This window comes from Leopardus geoffroyi, chromosome D4 (assembly GCF_018350155.1).
Source record: "Leopardus geoffroyi isolate Oge1 chromosome D4, O.geoffroyi_Oge1_pat1.0, whole genome shotgun sequence".
Lineage (NCBI taxonomy): Eukaryota > Metazoa > Chordata > Mammalia > Carnivora > Felidae > Leopardus > Leopardus geoffroyi.
The window spans coordinates 81,125,669-81,146,492 of record NC_059342.1 but is presented as its reverse complement, the minus strand read 5'-3'; the positions used below and the strand labels follow the sequence as shown (position 1 = coordinate 81,146,492).

The window sequence follows — 20,824 nt, the reverse complement described above, 5'->3', positions numbered from 1 at the left end:
GGGGGAAGGAGAAAGCCCAGTGGAAAGAGTCCAGGCTTTGGGTCTGGCTTCAGGACCAATCACATTACTTAATAGCTGTGTGGCTTTGGGCAAATCCCTCACCTTCTCCAAGGCTCAGTTCCCTCGTCTATAAAATGGGAACAATCTCTCCTGCCTTTCAGGGTTATTATGGGGTTGGGATGTAATACATCCTCAAGCACCTGACCCAGAGCCTAGTTTACTGGAGCTATTTGTTAGGTGGGAGTCTTGTAACTATTATTTCCATTAGACAATGGGCATTCTCAAGAAAGCCAACAGACACATGTTGTTACTTCCCTGAAAATACTACCTGATACCTTCTGACTCATTTAGGAATTGCATTTGACTCATAGTAATAGATACTCATCTATAAAGGGTTTAAAATAATAAGATTAATTTTCTCTCATATAATGGGAAGCTTGACAGTGGGGATTCTAGGCTGGTTAATGACTCCACAATGTGATCATGCCCCACTTTCTTTTTGTCTTTTGTTCATCCATCCTAAGCATGTGCTTTCAAGCTTCAGGGTTGCCTCAGAGTCACAAGATGGCTGCTCAAAATCCAGCCATCATGGTCGAGTTCCAGGCAGGAAGAAGGAAGAATGGAGGAAAAGCAGAAGGCCATAGAAGAAGGGGGCGGGAGAGATTTGAAAAAAATAGCTTACCGTAAGAATCACATTCTTGGTTGCCTCCAGGGTCAGGCAGGAAGCATAAGCCAGTGGGTGGGATCTGGAAGGTTGCGGAGGGGACATCCCTGGATAAAAGGAAAGGCTGCTACTGGGCTAGTGTCACCAGAGCTTTTGATTTTCCAAGAGAAGCTAGAAATGCCAATTTTTTAAAGTTTTGATTGATTGATTGATTGATTGATTGACTTAGAGCAGGGAGGGGCAGAGAGAGGAACAGAGAGAGAATCCCAAGCAGGTTTCCCACTATCAGCGTAGAGCCGGACGTGGGGCTTGATCTCACGAACCTCGAGATCATGACCTGAGCTGAAATCAAGAGTTCACACTTAACCAACTGAGCCACCCAGGCGCCCCTAGAAATGCTGATTTTTATATAAAATCTCAAACGTGCATATCCACGTTGGCTATTCAGAAAATAATTTTGAAACACTGGGTGGGTTCAATCAAAGTGCGACTGACCACAGAGCCCACCGGCGTGTGAGCTCTGGCATGAGAGGTGGGGAACGTACCAAGAGGGCTGCTAGGCTCATTCACGATCTTGAGAAGAAAACAGAACTGAGAATGGTTCTAGCAAAGGGGACTCCTAAAACACTCTCAGACTGGAACCGAGTAATGTCAAAACTATCGCTACAGATCTGTCTCTGTGTGATAGGCCTTATGATTTTTCCATCCTTTTTTTTTTTTTTTTTTTTTCTGAATAATTAAGGGCATTTGCCAGTAAAACCGATTTTGGTGAGGTTGGAGGCCCTCAGGTCACCGTCTGTTGCAGCACTGTCTGCGGGAGCCTTGGTGCCCTGAGTAGGGGGAACAACGTCTTCAGGTGGGGAGCCGGACTCCGGCAGTGAGCCCCTCTCCCCTCCTTCCACACCCACCCAGCCAGTGTCCTGCAGGAAGAAGTGGAGAAAATGTTGCACAATCATTAATAGATTTTTCCTTTTGAAATATACCAAGAGAGCCCAACAGCAACTTAATCGTAAAAGATGATACTCTGCACTTAGATTTATCTGAGTATGTTCAGTCTTGCCAGCTAAATTTAACAGCAAGCGTTTTCTCTTGCTAACAACTGCTCGCTCTCTCTCTCCTTTCCACTCCGGTTTAAATTTTGCTTCATTATGAATTAATAATATTTATGCCATATGTTAAATCGAGCCAAGTGGCCTTCTCTGGAGCACTGCGCAGGAGACGTACTTGCTGGCTAGATATACACTCCTCTCAGATCTCCCACACAAACGACAGAAGCTGAACTTGGCTTTCACCTGGACGACCCACTCTTTCTCTCCAAGTTCCTTAAAGAGAACAGGAGGGAACAAAACAAACATCCGACTGAATTTATTTTCAGTGACCATCTCTCATAATGTGCTGCATAGATCAGCAGTTTTAGGAGTGAATTATGCTAATGCCAGTCTGGCCACATTCTACTTTTCTTTTCTACCAAGAAATGAGAAATAATGAACTGTCGTTCCCTTGTCTAGACTTAACTCATCGAACCAGCTTTTCATGTCGTTTCCTCAGGAGGCACATGATAGTAGCACATATTACCATGAATTAAGCGCCTCTTTTTTCTCTCCCCCCCCCCTTTTTTTTATGTCATAATAATTCCTGGGGCGTGGAGACTTCTCTTTCTCTGAGAAATAGAAATTGTCTGATTCTTCAACTTACAGCTTTCTTTGAGGGAAATGCATTTTTGCTATTTTCCTTCCATTGGATTACTAATCTGGGGGGCTTTCTATGTAACTCACTAAGAACACATTTTCCAAATGTATCCTACATCAGAATTTGACATCAGTTTGCACGTGCTGGCATTTTCCATTTCCACAGCCTGAACGTTAAACGCTTTGCCAAAACCAGGTTCGTTTCTGGGAAATGGAGGCCACTTGGAGGGCCCTGCTCAGCCCCTTTGTGGTTTTTGATCCTGGTCTCCTTTTAAATTAGAGAATGGTTTTTCTCTTTTTCCTTTTTTCCCCCCTTCCATTCCCTTTTCTCATAGGGAGATATTAATATGTTTCATAATGGGTAGCTGTGGGGGGTTTTATGCTCTGAGAGGCAACATGGTGTGTTAGAATGTTCTGGAATAGAACTGTAAAGGGTCTTGTCTCCCCTTCTGTCATTAACTCCTTCCGTGACTTCGAAAAATCCCCCTGTTCTGTGATGATCTCTTTCCAGCAATATTGTGAGATCCTATGCCTGCGATATCAATAGCCTTTAAAAATATACATGTTATAAACCAGAATCGTCATTTTCCCTCCTAGATATTTAGTGTTGGGGTTTTTTTTTTAATTAACAAATATTGATTACTTGTTAGCCTTCACCTTATAGAAAACTCTCCAGGAAAAAATAAGCTTCTTTTATTTCACAGAGAAGGATGAATGCGAAGGAAATTCTATAAATAGAATTTTATAGAGTGGAAAAAGTTGGTTTCTAAATTTCCCATGAGATGTCAGTAGTTGTTGAGAGGAAATGAGGATGGTGATTTCAGATCTTTCTAAACTTGGGCTCCTAATGAACTTGAATGATTTGTAATTGTCTCCCACCATATGTGCCCAAATTCCTGTGATTCTGGGAGGAAAACAAAAACAAGAAAACAAAACATTTCTTCGAAGTGGTTCTACATCATGGAGGAGGGCTGGGAGCCGTCATTTGTTACTTCCCCATGTGTGCCAGGCACTGAGCTAGTCCTTAAAATGGTTTTGTATGGTGAGTAACAGTTTCCTTGTTGTACAAATAAGGAAATTCTGATGCAGAGAGCTTCAGTGACTTGTTCAAGGTCACGTCACAAAGTCAAGATTCAAAGTCCTGTGCATTTGACTCAGCTCTTTTTTTTTTTTTTTTTTTCCCCATACACATTTCCAGTCTATCCTTTCTCAAGAATTGTTCTGGTTTCTCATGTTACCATATTTCTTGGACTTCTCTTCCACTAAAGAATTTACTCCTCTACTCCTTAGTTATTTCAGGAACTGCATCCCAGGGCATAAGAGGAAACGCTACCAAGATTAAGAGCTACCAAGGCTTCATGTTTTTACCCCAGACTCTGAGATCTCTTCCACCCTCTGAGAGTGGTATCCAAGACAGATTGTGCTCTGCATCACTCACTGGGCTCGGAATCCCACCTACCCATCATGGACACAAAATCAATTCTGCACCAAGTGGATGGATAGATGAAAAAGTCATTCGAGAGTCTTGACCCTCCAAACAAGGAGGCTTTTCCTGTTTGGGTCAATGAGAATGTTGAGTGGCCATGGGGACAAACCTAGGAGAATCTGTCTCCAAGTGACCCTGGTTGTCTTCCCCCAGCCTTATATCCCCAAGCTTCCCAACAGGGTCTCTCTAGAGGCTCTGGCCTTAGTGGGCCCTGCCTGGGACTATGTCTCAAATCCCAGGTTCTTCCTGCAGCCCTGGGCTGGGCCATCTCCCTACTTCTCCCCAGAGCTCCTAAGTCCACTACTCTGTCCTCCAAGGGAGGACTGGGTGTGAATCCCAGCTGTGTGATCTTGGGTAAGTTATGTCCCTTCTCTTGAGTCTCAGCTTACCTATCCCTGGAATGGGACTAAGAGTATTTCCTTTGTAGGGTGGTTGTAAAGATGGACGGGAAAGGGCCTGGCATACTAAATGGGTGCCCGAGAAATGAAAGAATCAAAATTCTTTTTTTTTTTTTTTTAATTTTTTTTTCAATGTTTATTTATTTTTGGGACAGAGAGAGACAGAGCATGAACGGGGGAGGGGCAGAGAGAGAGAGGGAGACACAGAATCGGAAACAGGCTCCAGGCTCTGAGCCGTCAGCCCAGAGCCCGACGCGGGGCTCGAACTCACGGACCGCGAGATCGTGACCTGGCTGAAGTCGGACGCCTAACCGACTGCGCCACCCAGGCGCCCCTCAAAATTCTTTTAAAGCATCTCCTGTCTCCTGCAGCCAGCATGGGTCCCTCCTTCCCCTGTCCCCATACCAGATGTTACAATCAACTGTATTTGCAGGCATCACTAGGGAGGATGAGTTACCTCGGAAAAGGGATAAACGGAGAATTCTCTTTGGTAAATTACGGCCCCTGCTAAAGGTTTGACACTTCTATTTTCTACCTGTCAGAAAAAAATAACTATATACCAGTGGTCAGTTTGGTTTCCCTTTTTCTACTCCATTAACCCACAGAGCAAGCCAGGCAGAGCTCCTGTCCCGGGGGGGAGCAGGTAGTCCAGAGGACACTGATACAATAATTAGAGAAAAGTGGTGGCCCTTCCTAATGAAGCTTGGAAAATGAGCAGCGCAGGTTGTTGGAACACCTTGGGAGAGACTGGAGCGTCGTCTCCGGTGGAGCCCAATAGAGATAGCCATCTCGGTGACAGGCGACATGAAAAGCTCTGCGTCCATTGACATGTTGTTACCGGGGTTCAATAGCTGTGCGCTGATGTGTTTGAAGTCCGCCACCGGTGACTTGTGATTGAAATACGGAGCAGGAGCCCAGGAGGAAGCAGGATGTGAATTGATGGCCTGAGAAATACTGGCAGGAAGAAAGGAAGGAAGAGGGAGGGCGGGAGGGAGGGAGCCAATGTGCTGGCATATAAGGAACACCAGCCTTGTCTGGGCACCATGCCGGGCACACTCACGGCCTCCATCGTCGGGGTGTGTGTGGGTTTGGAGGGGGGCCTCGGGGGTGCCCAAATCCTGCTTGCCAATCAACCCCTCTCCTGTCAGGCTTCTAAGGGACCTATTCACACGAGGGCTGATGACAAATGGGAAATCAAAGAACCACTTTATCATTAGCTGGGGCAACGGATGAGGCCATATTTGGAGAGTTGAAAGCAGCATTGAGCGTAATTCGGCCAAACGGACAGCTGGCCCAGAGGTATGACTCCACGATCGCGAGGGCAAATCCAGCTTGTGTTGGGACTCGCTTCCCAGCTCGACCGTGTTCAGGAAGGTGGTGCATCTGGACAAGCCAGGGGCTACCTTTAGTCTGGATGGAGAGCCCGGGGCCCTGACATCCAGACGCTCTGACTGGTGAGCTCCGTTTCTCCAGAATGGACGGGGCCACTTGCTGAAGGGTCAGCCCCAAGCAGCCTCCGAAGATCCCACGCTCTAGCTCTGGAAGAGGAAACGAAAAGTGGGGAGCGGTTGGGAAGAGAACCAACAACGGTGGGCCAACCGGGCGCCAGGCACCATGCCGGGTCCTTGGCCCGCACCGCCTCATCCTTCTTCACCGCCGCCATGGGGGCGGATACTATTCTCTTCATTTTAGGTAGCAGCAAATAAAGGCACTGAAGGTTTAAGTAAATGCTCATGGTCACATAGCTAGAAAAAGCAGCAGAGCCAGGGTTTCTATCCTGGTCTGTCTGATGCCCAAATCACGCTCTTTTCAGTGTGCCAGACTGCCTCCCCACATCTCCAGACCAAAAAACAAACAAAAAAAAAACCACCCCAAAACCTAGAGGGGAGGCAGAGGATTGCAAACATGCCTTTGTGGCCTGGACAGGGAGCAGATGTGGGGCTGAAAACCTGGTTACCTTGGCCTCTGTGCACTGGAGGAAATAAACCAGAGGAGCCTCCGAAAGTCTGACGCCAGCCTCTCCCCACCCCTGCTGCTTCCAGGTGACTCCCCAAAGTCAGGACTGAGCGTGGAGGGGTGTGGGCCAGCCTCGCTCATCTGCGCTGGGAGTCTCGGGCTCCCCGTTTGGGACCCACGTGAAATCTTCAGGTGACAGATACCGATGGGTGACGTGCAGGAACCTCCAGCCCCTGTCTGTAGGTTTGGGCCCAGGGATGCATCCGGGAAGCATTCCAGTGGGGAATCACTTCCAGACAGAAGCGGCATCTTCCGTCTGTTTGGGTGACAGTGCTGTTTTCGTTGGGCCATCCGAGTGTGCCACTGTCGGCCGCCTGGGCACTGGTAAGAGAGCACGGTGCCCAGGTCCAGCCTTTCTCTCTCTTCCCAGAGACGAACGCACGTGAAGGTGAGGAGGTGCAGAGGTGCATGTCCGAAACGAGGAATTCCCTTTCCCTCTCGGAGCAGGCAGAGACCTCCCCTGGCCTGTGTGCAACAGGCCGATTCCTAGAGGCTGCAGAAAAGACTGACTATTTTACAGGGGAAGAACGTGAGGTTCCGGAAGGGGAGCTGGATTAGCCGGGACCATTAGCTTCTAAGTGGCAGAGCCATTCAACTCCAGACTGGCCGTGTCCGGGCGCCGGGGTGGCTCAGTCGGTTGAGCGTCTGACTCTTAATTTCAGCTCAGGTCATGACCCACAGGATGTCCGTGCGGAGCCTGCTTGAGATTTTCTCTCTCTCCCTCTGCCTCCTCTCCCCTGCCTGTGCGCGCGCTCTCTCTCTCTCTCTCTCTAAAAAAAGACTTGTCGTCCTAAAGTCCTTGCTCTTTCCAGCCCTTTAGAATTAACCAAATTACAGGAACCCACATGATCTAATCTCAGCTTACATTTTCAGCCTTCTCTTCCCCCGCCCCCCCCCCCACCTGCCCTTCACCAGCTCCAGCTGTGGGGAGGGAGGGCCTTCCAGGCAGGGGTGAGGACACAGCCCCCCACCCCCACCCCCACCCCCACCCCCGGCGAAGGCACGGAGGCAGGCCGGAAGAGGCCGCGCTCCTTCTGGCAGTAACATGTCCCTTCGCGTCTTTGGCAGGAACTGCAAACTCAGCAGCAGCAGCTTGTCCATGGCGGCCGTGGACATCCTCTACATTGACATCACCCGGAGGTGGAACTCTATGACCCTGGACCAGCGGGACTCAGGTACCTGATGACTGGCCTCCGCCCTGTCCGGTGGGAGTCCAGCTGGGTGGGCGGTACCCTTTTGGTTCCTTCTTGTTTAAGGGTCAAGGTTGGGGAAAGAGGAAGGCTGTCCTGTTCAGCTGTAGACATCCCCAGGGGGACGGAGCTGAATTTGAATCTAGGAGCACTGTCCTGAATTCTGCTACCAAGGCTGGGCCCCCCCCAATTCTAGTTCCACCATCAGAATCCCTTATCTTTGTGTGAGGCTTTGATTCCATTTGTACTGGAAACACTCAATCATCCGTTCACCCCTCAGCACGCATGTGCTAGCGTGTGTGGGCCAGGTCCTGGGTAGACGGGAGAGAAGAGCACTTAGCTCTCAACCGTGGAGGAGCTTGCTGTAGGGCAGGGGGGCAGAGGAGAGCCCAGCCCTAGCATGGTGTGCTACCAGCCCAGGGGGGCACCGAGGGGCTATCAGGAGCCCAATGGAGGCGCTCCCATCGAGGGAGGCCCAAGGAAGACTTCTTGGAGAAGGGGGCGTGGGAGAAGCCACTGAGTGGGGTGGTGTGGACTGTCTGGCAGGTGTGGCTTGCCCAAGGCACGGACGCTCATGGAAGGCTCAGATAACCCCAAGAAGCTTAGAGGGACTGGAGCAGGAAGGGAAGGGAGATGGGGAAAATGGGGTTGCAGAGCCACTGAGGCCTTGAATGCCACACTAAAGACTTTGCTCTTGATCCTCTAGATTACGGTGGGGGGCGGGCGGGGAAGGACTCCGTTAGAAAGATCCACTTTGGGGTGAATGTGTTTCTGATCTTATTTCCTGACAGAGGGTGTTTTTCTAAAGAGTCATACTAACCGTACCTGACATTTGAACAGCTCATCACAAAATTACCCCGAGCTCTCATGCATAGTCCTTCATTAAATGTGCCCGTGAACCAGTGCACTGGGTATCCACGTCTGAATTTCACAGACGGTAAACTGTAGCTCAGGTGACCTGGCACCCGGGCTTCCCTCCCCTGGGCTGCATCCCTGAGAAAGGAACACGGGGCGGAGGGGGCGCCTCAGGAAGCAGCTTTCTTCCTCCTGTGGTTCGGTGGAAAGGACGAAAAATCAGAGGTTGGGAGATCCAGATTAGAACTGACTGTGCCATTTTCTACCCATGTAAGCTTGAAAAGCCATTTCACCTCCTAAGTCTCCGTTTCCTCTTCCGTAAATGGTGCCAACAATACCCGCTTGCCAGGGGGGCCCTGAGGTCTCCTTCGTCAGTAGATATGACAGTGTCTGGAGCCCTTGCTGGCAGTGCAGAGCAGCTAATCCCATTAGCGGGCTCCACTCGGGCTGGGTCTGTCTGAGCGTGGGGTGCTCCCGGCCGCGGTCAGCCCTGGGCTACAGCTTTCTGGCCACGGGGATCATTACCTTTTAATAATGACGCCACCGGCTGCCAGTTGTTGGGCAAGTCCTACGCGGAAACGCTCTGCTGGGGGCTCCATATGCACGGCCCTGGCTGGAATTCCGGAGGTGGGTACCCTCAGCTCCACCGCAGAGAGAAGGGTGCTGAGGCTCAGAGGCACAGCTGGTGGGTACGGCTCTAACACCATGCCGCCTCAGTTTCCCTTCCGGGCTGCTTGATCCCACGAGCCGGTGCTGGCGTCGGATGGCCTCCAGGCACCCTACCGCTCTCCTTTCTGAACTCTCAAAGCAAAACCCAGGGAATCCCAATACTCACTGACTCCACAAGGTGGGTGCTAGGCGTCTCGGCCGGTGGAGCGCCCTCACAGCCTTCCCTGGCAACCAGGAGAGGCTGGCGATGGAGCGTCGTCTGGAGAAGCAGGCAGATTAATTATCATCTCGAGGACCGACAGCGCTCGCATGACAGTCGAGCAGCGCGCTTTTTGCTGACGCCTCCAGAAAGTGAAGGAGTGTTTGCTCTGTGAGTTGAATGCAGGAGTCATCGCAGGATCCCGTGGAGGGGGCCAGAAGAGGGGGTGGGGTGGCAGCGGAATTATTAAATATTGAAATTGATCAGGAGTAGCAGCAGGAAGCTATTTATCATGTTTTATTGCTTCAAACTAGCATTACCATCTGGCCCATTGTTAATTCTGAATAGCTTTTCATGTTTTGTTTGCCTCTTAAATTGCTCTCTGTAAGCGGAATCCACAGGGGCTGTCCACGGTACAGGCACGGGTGGGGTTTTCCGGGGTCTGCCAGGATCTCTCCGTTCTGCTGACCAAGCTAAAGAGAGGAGAAAAGTACTTATTTTTAGCACATACTGGCAAGCGAATCCGGGGCTGGGATCTCCCAGGCCTGTTGCCACGCCTCAGTAAGGATCGTTAGCAGGGACCGGGATCTCGAGAGTCCCTCCCAGGTGCATCTCGCTGCCCCTTCTCACACTCAAACACCAGACCGTCAAGCGGGTGATTGTGTCCCAGTTTACAGATGAGGATCCTCGGTTTCCAAGAGGGAGTGGCTTGTCCAAACTCCCATAGCCAGTGAGTAGCAGAGCCCACATTTGAAGTCAGGCCTCCTGCCTCCTGGCCCAGGATGCTGTCCCCAATCCAGGGGGCCTTTGTGTGACTGGGCTGGGGGCGGGGCTTGTGAGGCAGGGAGGTGAAAGGTCGACTCCTGGAGCACAGGGCCTATGGGAAGATGCAACTGAGTGGGAGGTGGTTGCCGGTCTGAGCCTCTGTCTCCCGGCATCCTCAGAGCTTAGACTCCTGTTTCCATGGCTCCTGAAAAGAAATAACAGATGCAGGGGGGTGGGGGTGGGTATAGGCAGTGGGGGCTGGGCATTAAAGCCAGGAATGAGAAGCCCGTCTTGTGCCCCCGTCTCAGCGGCCACTGCGGTCTCACAGCTGGCGAAGCCAGGGCCCGCCCGGTCCTTGCTTCCTGAGAAGGCTGGTATGACACCCCCGATTCTCAAGGAGAAGCAGCTTCTGGAGCCAGCCATATTCTTAGGAGCATTCAGGAAGCTCCTGCATAGCAAAAAAAAGACAGCTGTAGTTGAGTGGTGGTTCTTCCCTGGGGCAGTGTCAGCAGGAAGACCAGAGAGTTCTCCTTCCTTCCCTGCACCGCGTCGCCCCCCCCCCCCCCCCCCCCCCCGCCATGGTGCACAGCCAAGGGATTCTCATGCCCTCAGTTCCATCAGCAGGCTCCAATCGGGCTGGGTCCGTCTGAGCGTGGGGTGCTCCCTGTCGCCGTCAGCCCTGGCGTCATTTTAATAATGACGCCACTGGCTGCCAGTTGTTGGGCAAGTCCTACTTGGAAACGCTCTGCTGGGGCTACGCAGAAACACTGGCAGTTCCATGTCAGAGGGGGGCAGCATGACCTGTCCCCGAGCCGTCTTGGGGCTGACAAGAAAGCAGTCGGAAGAGTGATAGAACAAGGGCTTGCATTCTCAAAGGGCAGGGGCTCATTCATCCACTCAGTCAACAAACAGGTAACGAGCATGTTAGCAGGTGTCCGGCCTGGTAGAAATAGAAAGAGAAATTACTTACAGATCCCACTCTCGAGAAAAAAGAAATAGTAGAGACCATTTACTGAACATTCACTATGTGACGGAAATAATTCTTGTTATGAGTTATCCCATTTAATTCTCATACAGCCCCGTGAGCTAAGAGTTGTTATTCCCGTTTGACAGATGAGAAGTCTGAGGCCTAAAGAGGTGAACTGTGGATTGAAACAGCTGCATCTCGTATGTCAGTGGGGACCCTAGGATTTGAACCAAAAGCAGTCTGCCTTCCGAATCCATTGCCTTTTCATCATACCCAGTGTCTCCAGCCATACACATAAAAAGGACACACGGTTGTCATAGGGTGTGGCCAGAGTCGGGGTTGGGGGGGGCGGTGTGGGGGAGAACAACAAAGGAGTATTGCTGTGAGGGTTAAGAAAGAGAACACAGACTGCCTGGGTGGCTCTGTTGGTTAAGCATCCGACTTCAGCTCAGGTCATGATCTCACGGTTTGTGACTTCGAGCCCCATGTCGGGCTCTGTGCTGACAGCTCAGAGCCTGGAGCCTGCTTCGGATTCTGTGTCTCCCTCTCTCTCTCTGCCCCTCCCCTGCTTGCACGTGTGCGCACGCTCTCTCTCTCAAAAATAAATAAATATTAAAAGAAAGAAAGAGAGAGAGAGGACACAGACTTAGCATCCCAGAAAAGGCACCCGCTGGGAGTTTTGTATCCCTGAGACTAGCACAGGGCCCAGGGAATGATGAGCAGACAAATAGCAATAAAAAAAATATCCTGCACCTGCAAAGTAAGGCGTTCTGAGTGTGAGAACCGTGGCTTATAGTAGAGGTGGTTACTGACAGGGTCTCCTTCCCCTCTCCTCAATGTCTGGCATAAAACGCCAGCTCATTTGGATAAGACCTTCACCCCACGCCCGGCACTAGCTATGTCCAACTACTCGTGCAAGGTCCCCTTTCCGGAAGCCAGCCCAGACCTTCCTTCTGGCCTCATGAGACTTTGGCACCTACTGAAGGAGCTAGCCAGATTCCTGATGTCTGAGACCTTAATGAACTTTTATATAACCTGCATGGGGAGACCCTAGTATTGAAATGGAAGAATAAAAATGGTATTTATAAAGATTAACGAGGAGAAAAAAAATCAAAAGTACTATTAAAAAAAGAATGCACGTTTTGGGATCTAAATCTCAGACCATCCTTTTAAGTAGCCTTGTTTTCTATTCTTTTTTTTTTTTTTTTTTGAGCTCAAGTGCATAGAATTGGATTAATCATAATCTTTGGTTCGTGAGACCTTCTATCCAAGTCCATGCATAACCTGCTTTTATTAAGTTAGCTTTCTGAATTAGTAATTTTTAATAATGTAATAAGCATCCACAGACTCACCACCCAAAACAGAGCCAAGACTTCACAATAACCCACATCTAGTACGTGGCTCTCCCCCAACACCAGCCCGCCCCCCACCCGCCGGCTCTCCCCACCCACAGAACCCTCATCTGCAACCCCAGGCTCATCAGTCCCCAGATAGTCTTGCCTTTCTCTCTGTTAGAAAGTCAATGGCTATTTAGGAGCTTGATGGAATTTAGTACTAGGCAATCTCACACTCCCAGCCAGCCGATGTAATCGACATAGAAATAAATAAATAAATAAATAAATAAATAAATAAATAAATAAAGACTTCAATGTGTAATTCTAGAATTTCTAGCAGAACAGAAATCTAAATGAGGGTCTTCTCAGACAAACTGAGGTCTGGCAGTCCAGTCGGTGCCCAGAATGAAATGAAGACACAAATTTGTCTGTGAAGATGCGGTTACTTCATGTAAATTGCACTCACGAGTGCCTCCTTATCTCTGAGACTTTGCTCTCAACGCTTCCCAGAGTGGAATTTCACTTCTCTGTGCCACAGACGAGGACAGCATCAAGATTAGGCAATAAAAGGTAGTATTACTGCGTCATCTCTGAGAGGGAAACGTTTCACTCGCGGAGGGAACCTCTGAGCCCAGCACCTGGACATCTTGGCCATCTAACACACAACCGACCTCTAGGGTCCCTCCCAGTCATCAACGGGAACATGACTGCAAAGCAAGAAACTCGGATTCAGGAGTCTCTTCCGCCCCCCTCCTCCACCCATTCAAGCACACCCACACCTGGTCTGCAGAGGGAAATCTAAGAGTGGCGTAGTTTCATGTCTCATACATCCTGCACACTCTTTGACTAAAATAAGAACCGTTTCTTCCACCGCCTGAAGGATGCCTGAGCTCCGTGCCTCCTTTCCTGGGGCTGCCTTGGTTTGACTGGCAGTATATCCAAAGCCACAGGCTCTGGGATCAGACAAACCTGGCTTCAAATCCAAATCCGGGCTCCCTAATTGGTAGCTGCGTCACCTCCGCAAGTTACATAACTCCCTCCGAGCCTCGTGTTCACCATCTGTAAAGTGGGGATGATAGCGGTGCCCGCCTCATAGAAGTAAAGTGGGGATGATAGCAGTGCCCGCCTGTGGATGAAGTGACGCAAAGCGCTCAGAGCAGGGTCTGCCGTCCGTGGGAACTGCTCAGTAAGGGGGCTCTCCCTGCGCCCCTCTCTGAGACATGCCTCCCTGCACCTGCTCATGCCAGCCTGGGGACAGGACAGGTGCTGGGACCAGACAGGAAGAAGTGCTTGATGCGAGAGGCGTGGCACACGAGCAGTGGCGTCACCTTTCCCTCGGTGCCCAACGGAGTGCTGCCCCCCCCCCCTTCCCCTCCACCACCGCCCTCACCTGCCTCTGGCCAGAACCGTGACCGCAAACAACCTGGGGCCAGGCCGCCCGCGGGTCCCGCTCCCTTGCCCCTCAGCCCTGGCCCACACCGTGGGGTGGTTCGGCTGGGAAGAGGGGGCGCGAGGTGGGTGCTGTGAGCCTGGGGAGGGTTGGAGACCTTCGGCAGGAAAAGCGGCGCTGGAAGGCTCGGAGCCGCGGGGCCTGGAAAGCTCACCAGTTGCCCTCCACGCCAGCTGTGGTGTCTGATGAATGGCTGTGGCCATCCCTCCACATGCCCGCTCTCACCCTGGTGGGTGCTCGCTGCCCAGGCTGGCTGTGCCGGCCTCCAGCCCCCCGTCTGCATCACCTTTCCATGCAGAGCCCGCTGGCAGCTGCCTGCAAGGCCGGCTGGTCTAAGACTCCAGTTCCAGGGTAGAGCATCTGAGTGAATGAGGGCCTCGCAGACTGGGGCCCTCCTCTGCAGCCAAGCCTCCCCCCAAAGCCCCCTACTCACTCGCTCCAGCCGGGAGAGCGGCCACCTTGGAGATCCTCCACCGAGGCCCCTCGCCTCTCTCCGGCGCCCCACCTCCCAGGCCGTCTCCCCAAGGAGACCCTCAGACGGTGCCCCCTCCCCATCAGCTCCAACAGCATCCGGCCCTGCTCTCCATCCGGATCGCAGCTAACTAAACGCTGTGGAATGAAGTGTGTGGCATCCCTCTGAAGCTAGACTCGCCTCCGCGAAGCCTAGAGCTGTGCGTGGCACACAGTAGGTGCTCTGCAAAAGTGTCAAATGAACTAGGATCAGACCCTGACAGTCAGCGGCGCCTGTGGATGTCTGAGTCTTATGACTGTCTCTCACCAAATTTCCTCAATCGACTTATGCAAATCATCTGCCTCTTGTACTTTCATCAGCTGGAATGAGCCCCCACTGAAATGTATTTGGTTAACGATGTACTGAAATATTTAAAAGTATTTTTACTCGGAATGTTGAGCGGAGCCTCGCTTATACATATACATGGGTGGCCCCCTCCCTCGGAAATATGGGAGCCCGTGGATAACTAGGCGGGTTTCATGCAGCGCCTCTTGCGACGTGTCTGGCACAAGCCACATTCTGCAGCCTTGAAATTATCTCGAAGTCAGATGGGCCTCTCTGGATGGGTGCCCTACCCGCTTACAAAATAGTCGGCATCAGAATTAGTTTTAATAAAAGCAAGTGAGCGGACAGAAATGCCAGCTCGCCCTCTCCCTCGCACAGACACTTCAGGGCCTGCCACCTCCTGGGCTGCGCCTTCTGGAATTACTTCTCCCCTTTGCCAGGGCCACGACGAGGCCCTGCGTCAGGGGCACCTGTTCTCCATCATCCTCTCCGCTGTCACCTCCCGGGGGGAGGGAACAGGATCTCTGTCTACTGAGCTGGCCTGACCCCCCCCCCCAAAAAAAAAGACACAAGAAGGGGAAAGCAGAATGATAGTTTATGCAGCCCCCCTCCCTTGCTTGCACCTGTGTGGATCCACCTGCGTGGATCATCACAGCACCATGGAGGCTGTGGGGAAGCGGGAGCCACACGGACTGCAGTTCAATCCCCAGCACCTTCCCTCTGGCAGCCCTTAGTGGTGGCGCTCCCGCTCTGGGAGCCTCGGTCTCCTTTACAACGGGGCGGAGGACATCCGCCTTGGGTTGTCGTAAGGATTTAGTGGGGACGCACAGGCCCCCGACCACAAAGCACTCTCCCAGTCCGTCCGTTTACTGAGTGTTCACATGCTGGTGAGCTCGGTCTTATTCCCATGACCCCCTTCTCAGAGGAGGAAACCAAGGCTGGGGTCAAGAGGGATTCTAGGGACAGAGCAGGAACCCCACCCGGAGCCTTTACCTCGTGCTGCCTGGGGAAGTGACAACAGTGACCACCTCTTGAAGATGGAAAGACCCTGTCAATCCCCAAATGTCCCCAGGCTTGAGAGCCGGATTCAGTGACTGAGGCATCCCTAAGGTTGGGCAGAGCTGTGTTTGGTAAGACAATGGTTGGTCCCTGATCTTGGTTCAGGGAGGCGTTCGCAATGACAGACACATGAGGGGGTGGGGCGGGGGCGGGGGACTCCGCCCCCAGTCATCCCCCACCTGCTCCTCCTCCTGCCGGGAGCTGGATAAATGTTCCCACCCACTTTATTGTCACTAATATGGCACCAGAAGCTCCCCAGAGCCTTGCTCTCTGGAGCTGCGGAAATGAGGATTAGATGGGTTAGGGGCCACACCCAGCGGTGCCCAGCCCATACGCAACACTTACAGAAAACTTGAGCAGGTAATACCAAGAATTCACTTATATCCCCCCACAGTGTCCCCTGTAATATCTTGCATTACCGTACATTTGTTACAGTTAGTGAATAAATACTGATACACGATTAAAGTCCACAGTTTACGTTCAAGTTCATGCTGTGTTGTATATTCTGTGTGTTTTGACAAGTGAATAATGTAATTTCCCCAACATTGCAGGACCCCACAGAATATTCTCACTGCCCTTGAAAGTCCCTGTGCCCCCCCCCCCATTCATCCTCCCTCCCGTGAGCCCCTGGCAACCTTTTTTACTGTCTCCATAGCTTTGCCTTTTCCTGAATGTTATAGGGTTGGAATTGTACTGTGCTGCCTTTTTAGACTGGTTTCTTTCACGTAGCAGTATGCATTTAAGGGTCCTCCAAGTCTTTTTGTGACTTGATAGCTCAGTTCTTTGTATTTCTGTGGAATAGTCCACTGAATGGATATGTCACAGCTGGTGAATCCATTCACCTATGGAAGAATATTTTGGTTGCTTCCAAATTTTGGCAATTATGAATAAAGCTGCTACAAACATTTGTGTGCAGGCTTTGTGTGGTTGTAAGTTTTAATGCAACTGGGCAAATACCTAGGAATGTGATTGCTCGATCATACGGTAAGACTATATTTAGCTTTGTAAGAAGCTGAACTGCCTTTCCAAGTGGCTGGTTCACATTTCTACCAGCAATGACTGGGACTTTCTGTTGCATCAGAGTCTGGTCAGCATTTAGTGTTGTCAGGTTTTAGATTTAGCCATTGGAAGAGGAGTATAGTGGTATCTCATTGCTTTACTTTGCGTTTCCCTAGAGGCGTATGATGTTGAGTATCTTTCCATTTGCTTATTTGCCATCTGTACATCTTTGATGAAATGTCTGTTCAGATCTTTTGCCTGTATTTTAACTGAGCCATTGGGTTTGCTTTTTTTCTTATTGTTCAATTTGAAGAGTTCTTTGTATATTTTGGATACAAGTCCTTTATTAAATATGTCTTCTGGAAGGGTTTTCTCCCCGCGTGTGGCTTAGCTTCTCGTTTTCATAACAGTGTCTTTCACAGAGCAGATTTCTTTAAATTTTTTTAATGTTTTACATGTATTTATTTTTGAGAGACAGAGTGAGACAGAGTGTGAGTAGAAGAGGGGCAGAGAGAGAAGGAGACATAGAATCCGAAGCAGGCTCTGGGCTCTGAGCAAGCATTCAGCACAGAGCCTGATGTGGGGCTCGAACTCAAGAACCGTGAGATCATGACCTGAGCCGAGGTCAGACACTTAATCGACTGAGCCACCCAGGCACCCCCACAGAGCAGTTTTTAATTGTACTAAAGCCTAACATCATTTTTCTGCTTTCATGGATCTTGTTTTGGTGTTGCATCTAAAAACCCATAGCCAAATCCAAGGCCCCCCTAGGTTTTCTCCTATGTTATCTTTGAGAAGTTTTATAGTTTTGCATTTCACATTTAGGTCTGTGATTTATTTTGAGTTAATTTTTGTGAAAGGTATAAAGTCTATGTCTAGATTTTTTTGGGGGGGGGTGGTCTGTGGATGTCCAATTATTCCAGCACTATTTGTTGAAAAGACTAATTTTTCTCCATTGAATGGCCATGGCTCCTTTGTCAAAGATTAGTCGGTGACATTTGCCTGAGTCTATTTCTGGACTCTCTATTCTGTTGCACTGATCTATTTGTATGTTCTTTTGCTAATACCATGTTGTTTTGTTTACTGTAGCTTTACAGTAAGTTTTGAAGTTGGCTAGTGCCAGGGTTCTGACTTGGTTCTTCTCCTTCAGTATTGTGTTGGCTGTTCTTCCCTTTGTCTTCCCATGTAGATTTTAGATTCGCTTGGTTGATATCCACAAAATATCACAATATTCACTTGGTTGATATCCACAAAATAATTTGCCGGGATTTAATTCGGAACGTGTTGAACGTATATACCTTTTCTTTTCTTGTCTTACTATATTAACTAAGGCTCTTAGTACAATGTTGAAAAGAAGTGATGAGAGGGGACATCCTTGACTTGTCTCCAATCTTAGGAGGAAATCATCTAGGTTTTCACCACTATGATGTTAGCTGTAGGTATTTCTAAATAGATATTCTTTATCAAAGGAACAAAAAATTTTTAGAGGTTTTTTTTTTAATCATGAATGGGGATTTGAGTGTGTCAAATGTGTTTCCTGTATCTATCGATCTTTCTTCCTTAGCTTATTGATGTGATAGATTACATTAATTGACTAGTGAACATCGAAGCAGCCTTGCACACCTGGAATAAATCCCATTGGTAATGGTGTATAATTCTTTTTATACATTATTAGATTCCATTTGTCAAAATTTTGGGGGGGTTATTTGCACCCATGCTCATGAGAACTATTGGTCTGTAGTTTTCTTTTCTAATAATGCCATTATCTGTTACTAGGATAATGCTGGCCTTCCAAAATGAGTTAGAACATGTTCCTTCTCTTTCTGTATTCTAGACAAGGTTGTAGAGAACCGGTATAATTTCTTTCTTAAATGTTTGGTAGAATTCACCAGTGAAACCACAGGGCCTATTGGTTCACTTGATCTAAATTACCAAATTTGGAGGCAGAGAGTTACTCATAACATTCCTTCATTAGCCTTTTAATGTCCATAAGACCAGTGAAGCCTCCTTCATGGTCTGATATTAGTGATTGTTAATTAATAGTTAGTTGTCTAGCAATCTACTCTCCTTTTTTCTTGGTTAGCCTGGCTAGAGGTTTATCAATTTCGTTGATCTTTTCACAGAACTAAATTTTGATTTAATTGACTTTCTCTATTGATTTCCTACCTTGCTTTCATCGATTTGTGCTCTAATTTTTATTATTCTTTCTCTTCTGCTTACTTTGGGTTTAATTTGCTCTTCTTTTTCTAGTTTCCTAAGGCGGAAACTTAGATGATTGGTTTTAGATCTCTCATCTTCTCTAATATATGCAGTCTATGCTATAAATTTCCCTCTAAACACTGCTTTTGCTGCATCCTACAGGATTCAGTAAGTTCCATTGTCATTTTCACATAGTTCAAAATATTTTAAAATTTCTCTTGATACTTCCTTTTTCACATGTTGTTTAGACATGTGCTATTTAATCTCCAAGTATTTTGAGACTTTCCAGCTATCTTTCTGTTACTAATCTTCAGTGTAATGCCATTGTGGTCTGAGAGCATGCTTTGCATGACTTCTATTCTTTCATATTTGTTAAGGTATGTTTTATGGCCCAGAATACAGTCTGTCTTGGTGAGTGTTCCATGTGAACTGAAAAGAATGTGTGTTCTACTCTTGTAAAGGGAAGTATTTTATACACGTCAATTAGATCCAGTTGATTGATGGTGCTGTTCAATTCAACTATATCCTTACCAATTTTCTGCCTGCTGGATCTGTCAATTACTGAGAGAGGGGTGTTAAAATTCTCTGACTTAATAGTAGATTTGTCTGTTTTCTCTTGTAGATCTATCTGTTTTACCTCACGTATTTTGACACTCTGTTTTTAGCTACACTCGTGTTGAGGACCATTATGTCTTCTTGGAGAATTGACCCCTTTATCATTATGTAATGCCCACCTTTATCCCTGATAATTTTCTTTGTTCTGCAGTCTGCTTTGTCTGAAATTAATTTCGCTGCTCCAACTTTCTTTGGTTAGTGTTAGTATGATATCTCTTTCTCCACCCCTTTGCTTTCTGTCTGTCTTTATGTGTAAAGGGGATTTCTTGTAAACAACATAGAGTTGGGTTTGTTTTTTATCCACTCTAACAATCTCTGTATTTTAATCGACATATTTAAACCATTCACATGTAAAGCAATTATTGGTATTAATTCGTCTTGACAAGTTTGGTAGAATGCACCAGTGAAGCCATCTGGTCCTAGAGTTTTGATTGTTGGGAGATTTTTGATGACTGATTCAGTCTCCTTACTAGTACTTGGTCTTCTCAGAAATTCTATTGCATCATGACTCAGTCTTGGCAGGTTGTATGTTTCAAGAAATTTATCCATTTCCTCTATGTTGTCCAAAGACGCTGTTCCTGGACATTCTCCCTTTTTACATTCTTTCTTTTCGTATTTTACTTTGTGACATTTTGATTGACATGTTTTCAGGCTCACTGATTCTTTCCTTGTCTGTGTCTAGTCTACAGTTGGGTCCACTGGGGGCATTCATTATTTCTGTTACGGTGTTTTTTGCTTCTAACATTTTCTTTTGATTCTTTCTTAGACTTTCCATCTCTTTCCTTACATTACCCATCTGTTCCTGAGTGTTGCCTACTTTTTCCATTAGAGCCCTTAAGATATTAATCATCATCTTTTTTAATTCTCCATTGCGTGATTCCAACATTGTGTCATAGCCACGTCTCCTTTTGATGCTTCCTTTGTCTTGTCAGACAAATGTTTTCTTCTTGTCTTTTAGCAGGTCTTGTGATTTTTTGTTGAAAGTCAGACACGGGAGATCAAGTAGTAGGAACTGAGGTAATCAGGCTTTCAGTGTGAGGTTTTCTGTTAACCCAACGAGGAGCTGGGCTGTATTTAATGTTTACTGCAGCTGTAGGCACCAGAGGCATCAGTTTCCTTGCTTTTATTTTCTCTCCCTGTTGTCCTTGGACTTTCCTAAAAACTCCTTGAATAGAGAGTCTTTATTTTGGAGCTGTCAATTGTTATCCACTGTGGTTACCTTGGAACCCTTTTGATGGGTGGTAGTGAGGTGTTGGGGAGAGACAGCATTTAATAATCTTATCTCTAAATCTCAATTTCTTAGTGGGCTTGGGTCCCTGGACTGCCACATTCAGAAGTGTTCCTCAACCCTTTTTTTCTGCCCCTTATGTGAGACAGGAAGGCCAAAAGGGCTGGAGTAGTCAGTCTAATCACCCTTCCCTCAGGTCAGATGAGCCTCTGGTAATGTAGTCTCCTGTGGGGGCAGTCTTTTGTGA

At 48.5% G+C, this 20,824-nt stretch overlaps 1 protein-coding gene across 11 annotated transcripts in view; it reads left to right on the top strand.

Annotated features, from left to right (window-relative positions):
• Positions 1–20,824, top strand: part of TTLL11 (tubulin tyrosine ligase like 11) — a 245,516-nt gene that overhangs the window by 200,511 nt on the left and 24,181 nt on the right. For 6 of the 11 annotated variants that reach the window (XM_045469126.1, XM_045469127.1, XM_045469135.1 and 3 more), the window contains one exon: positions 7,321–7,427. In XM_045469126.1, coding sequence (XP_045325082.1) covers positions 7,321–7,427 — 107 coding nt within the window. Of the gene's footprint in view, positions 1–3,642; positions 4,338–7,320; positions 7,428–8,233; positions 8,350–11,043; positions 16,442–16,497; positions 16,521–20,824 lie in introns of those variants that run through there. The other 5 variants (XM_045469131.1, XM_045469134.1, XM_045469130.1 and 2 more) reach the window with 5 other exon arrangements.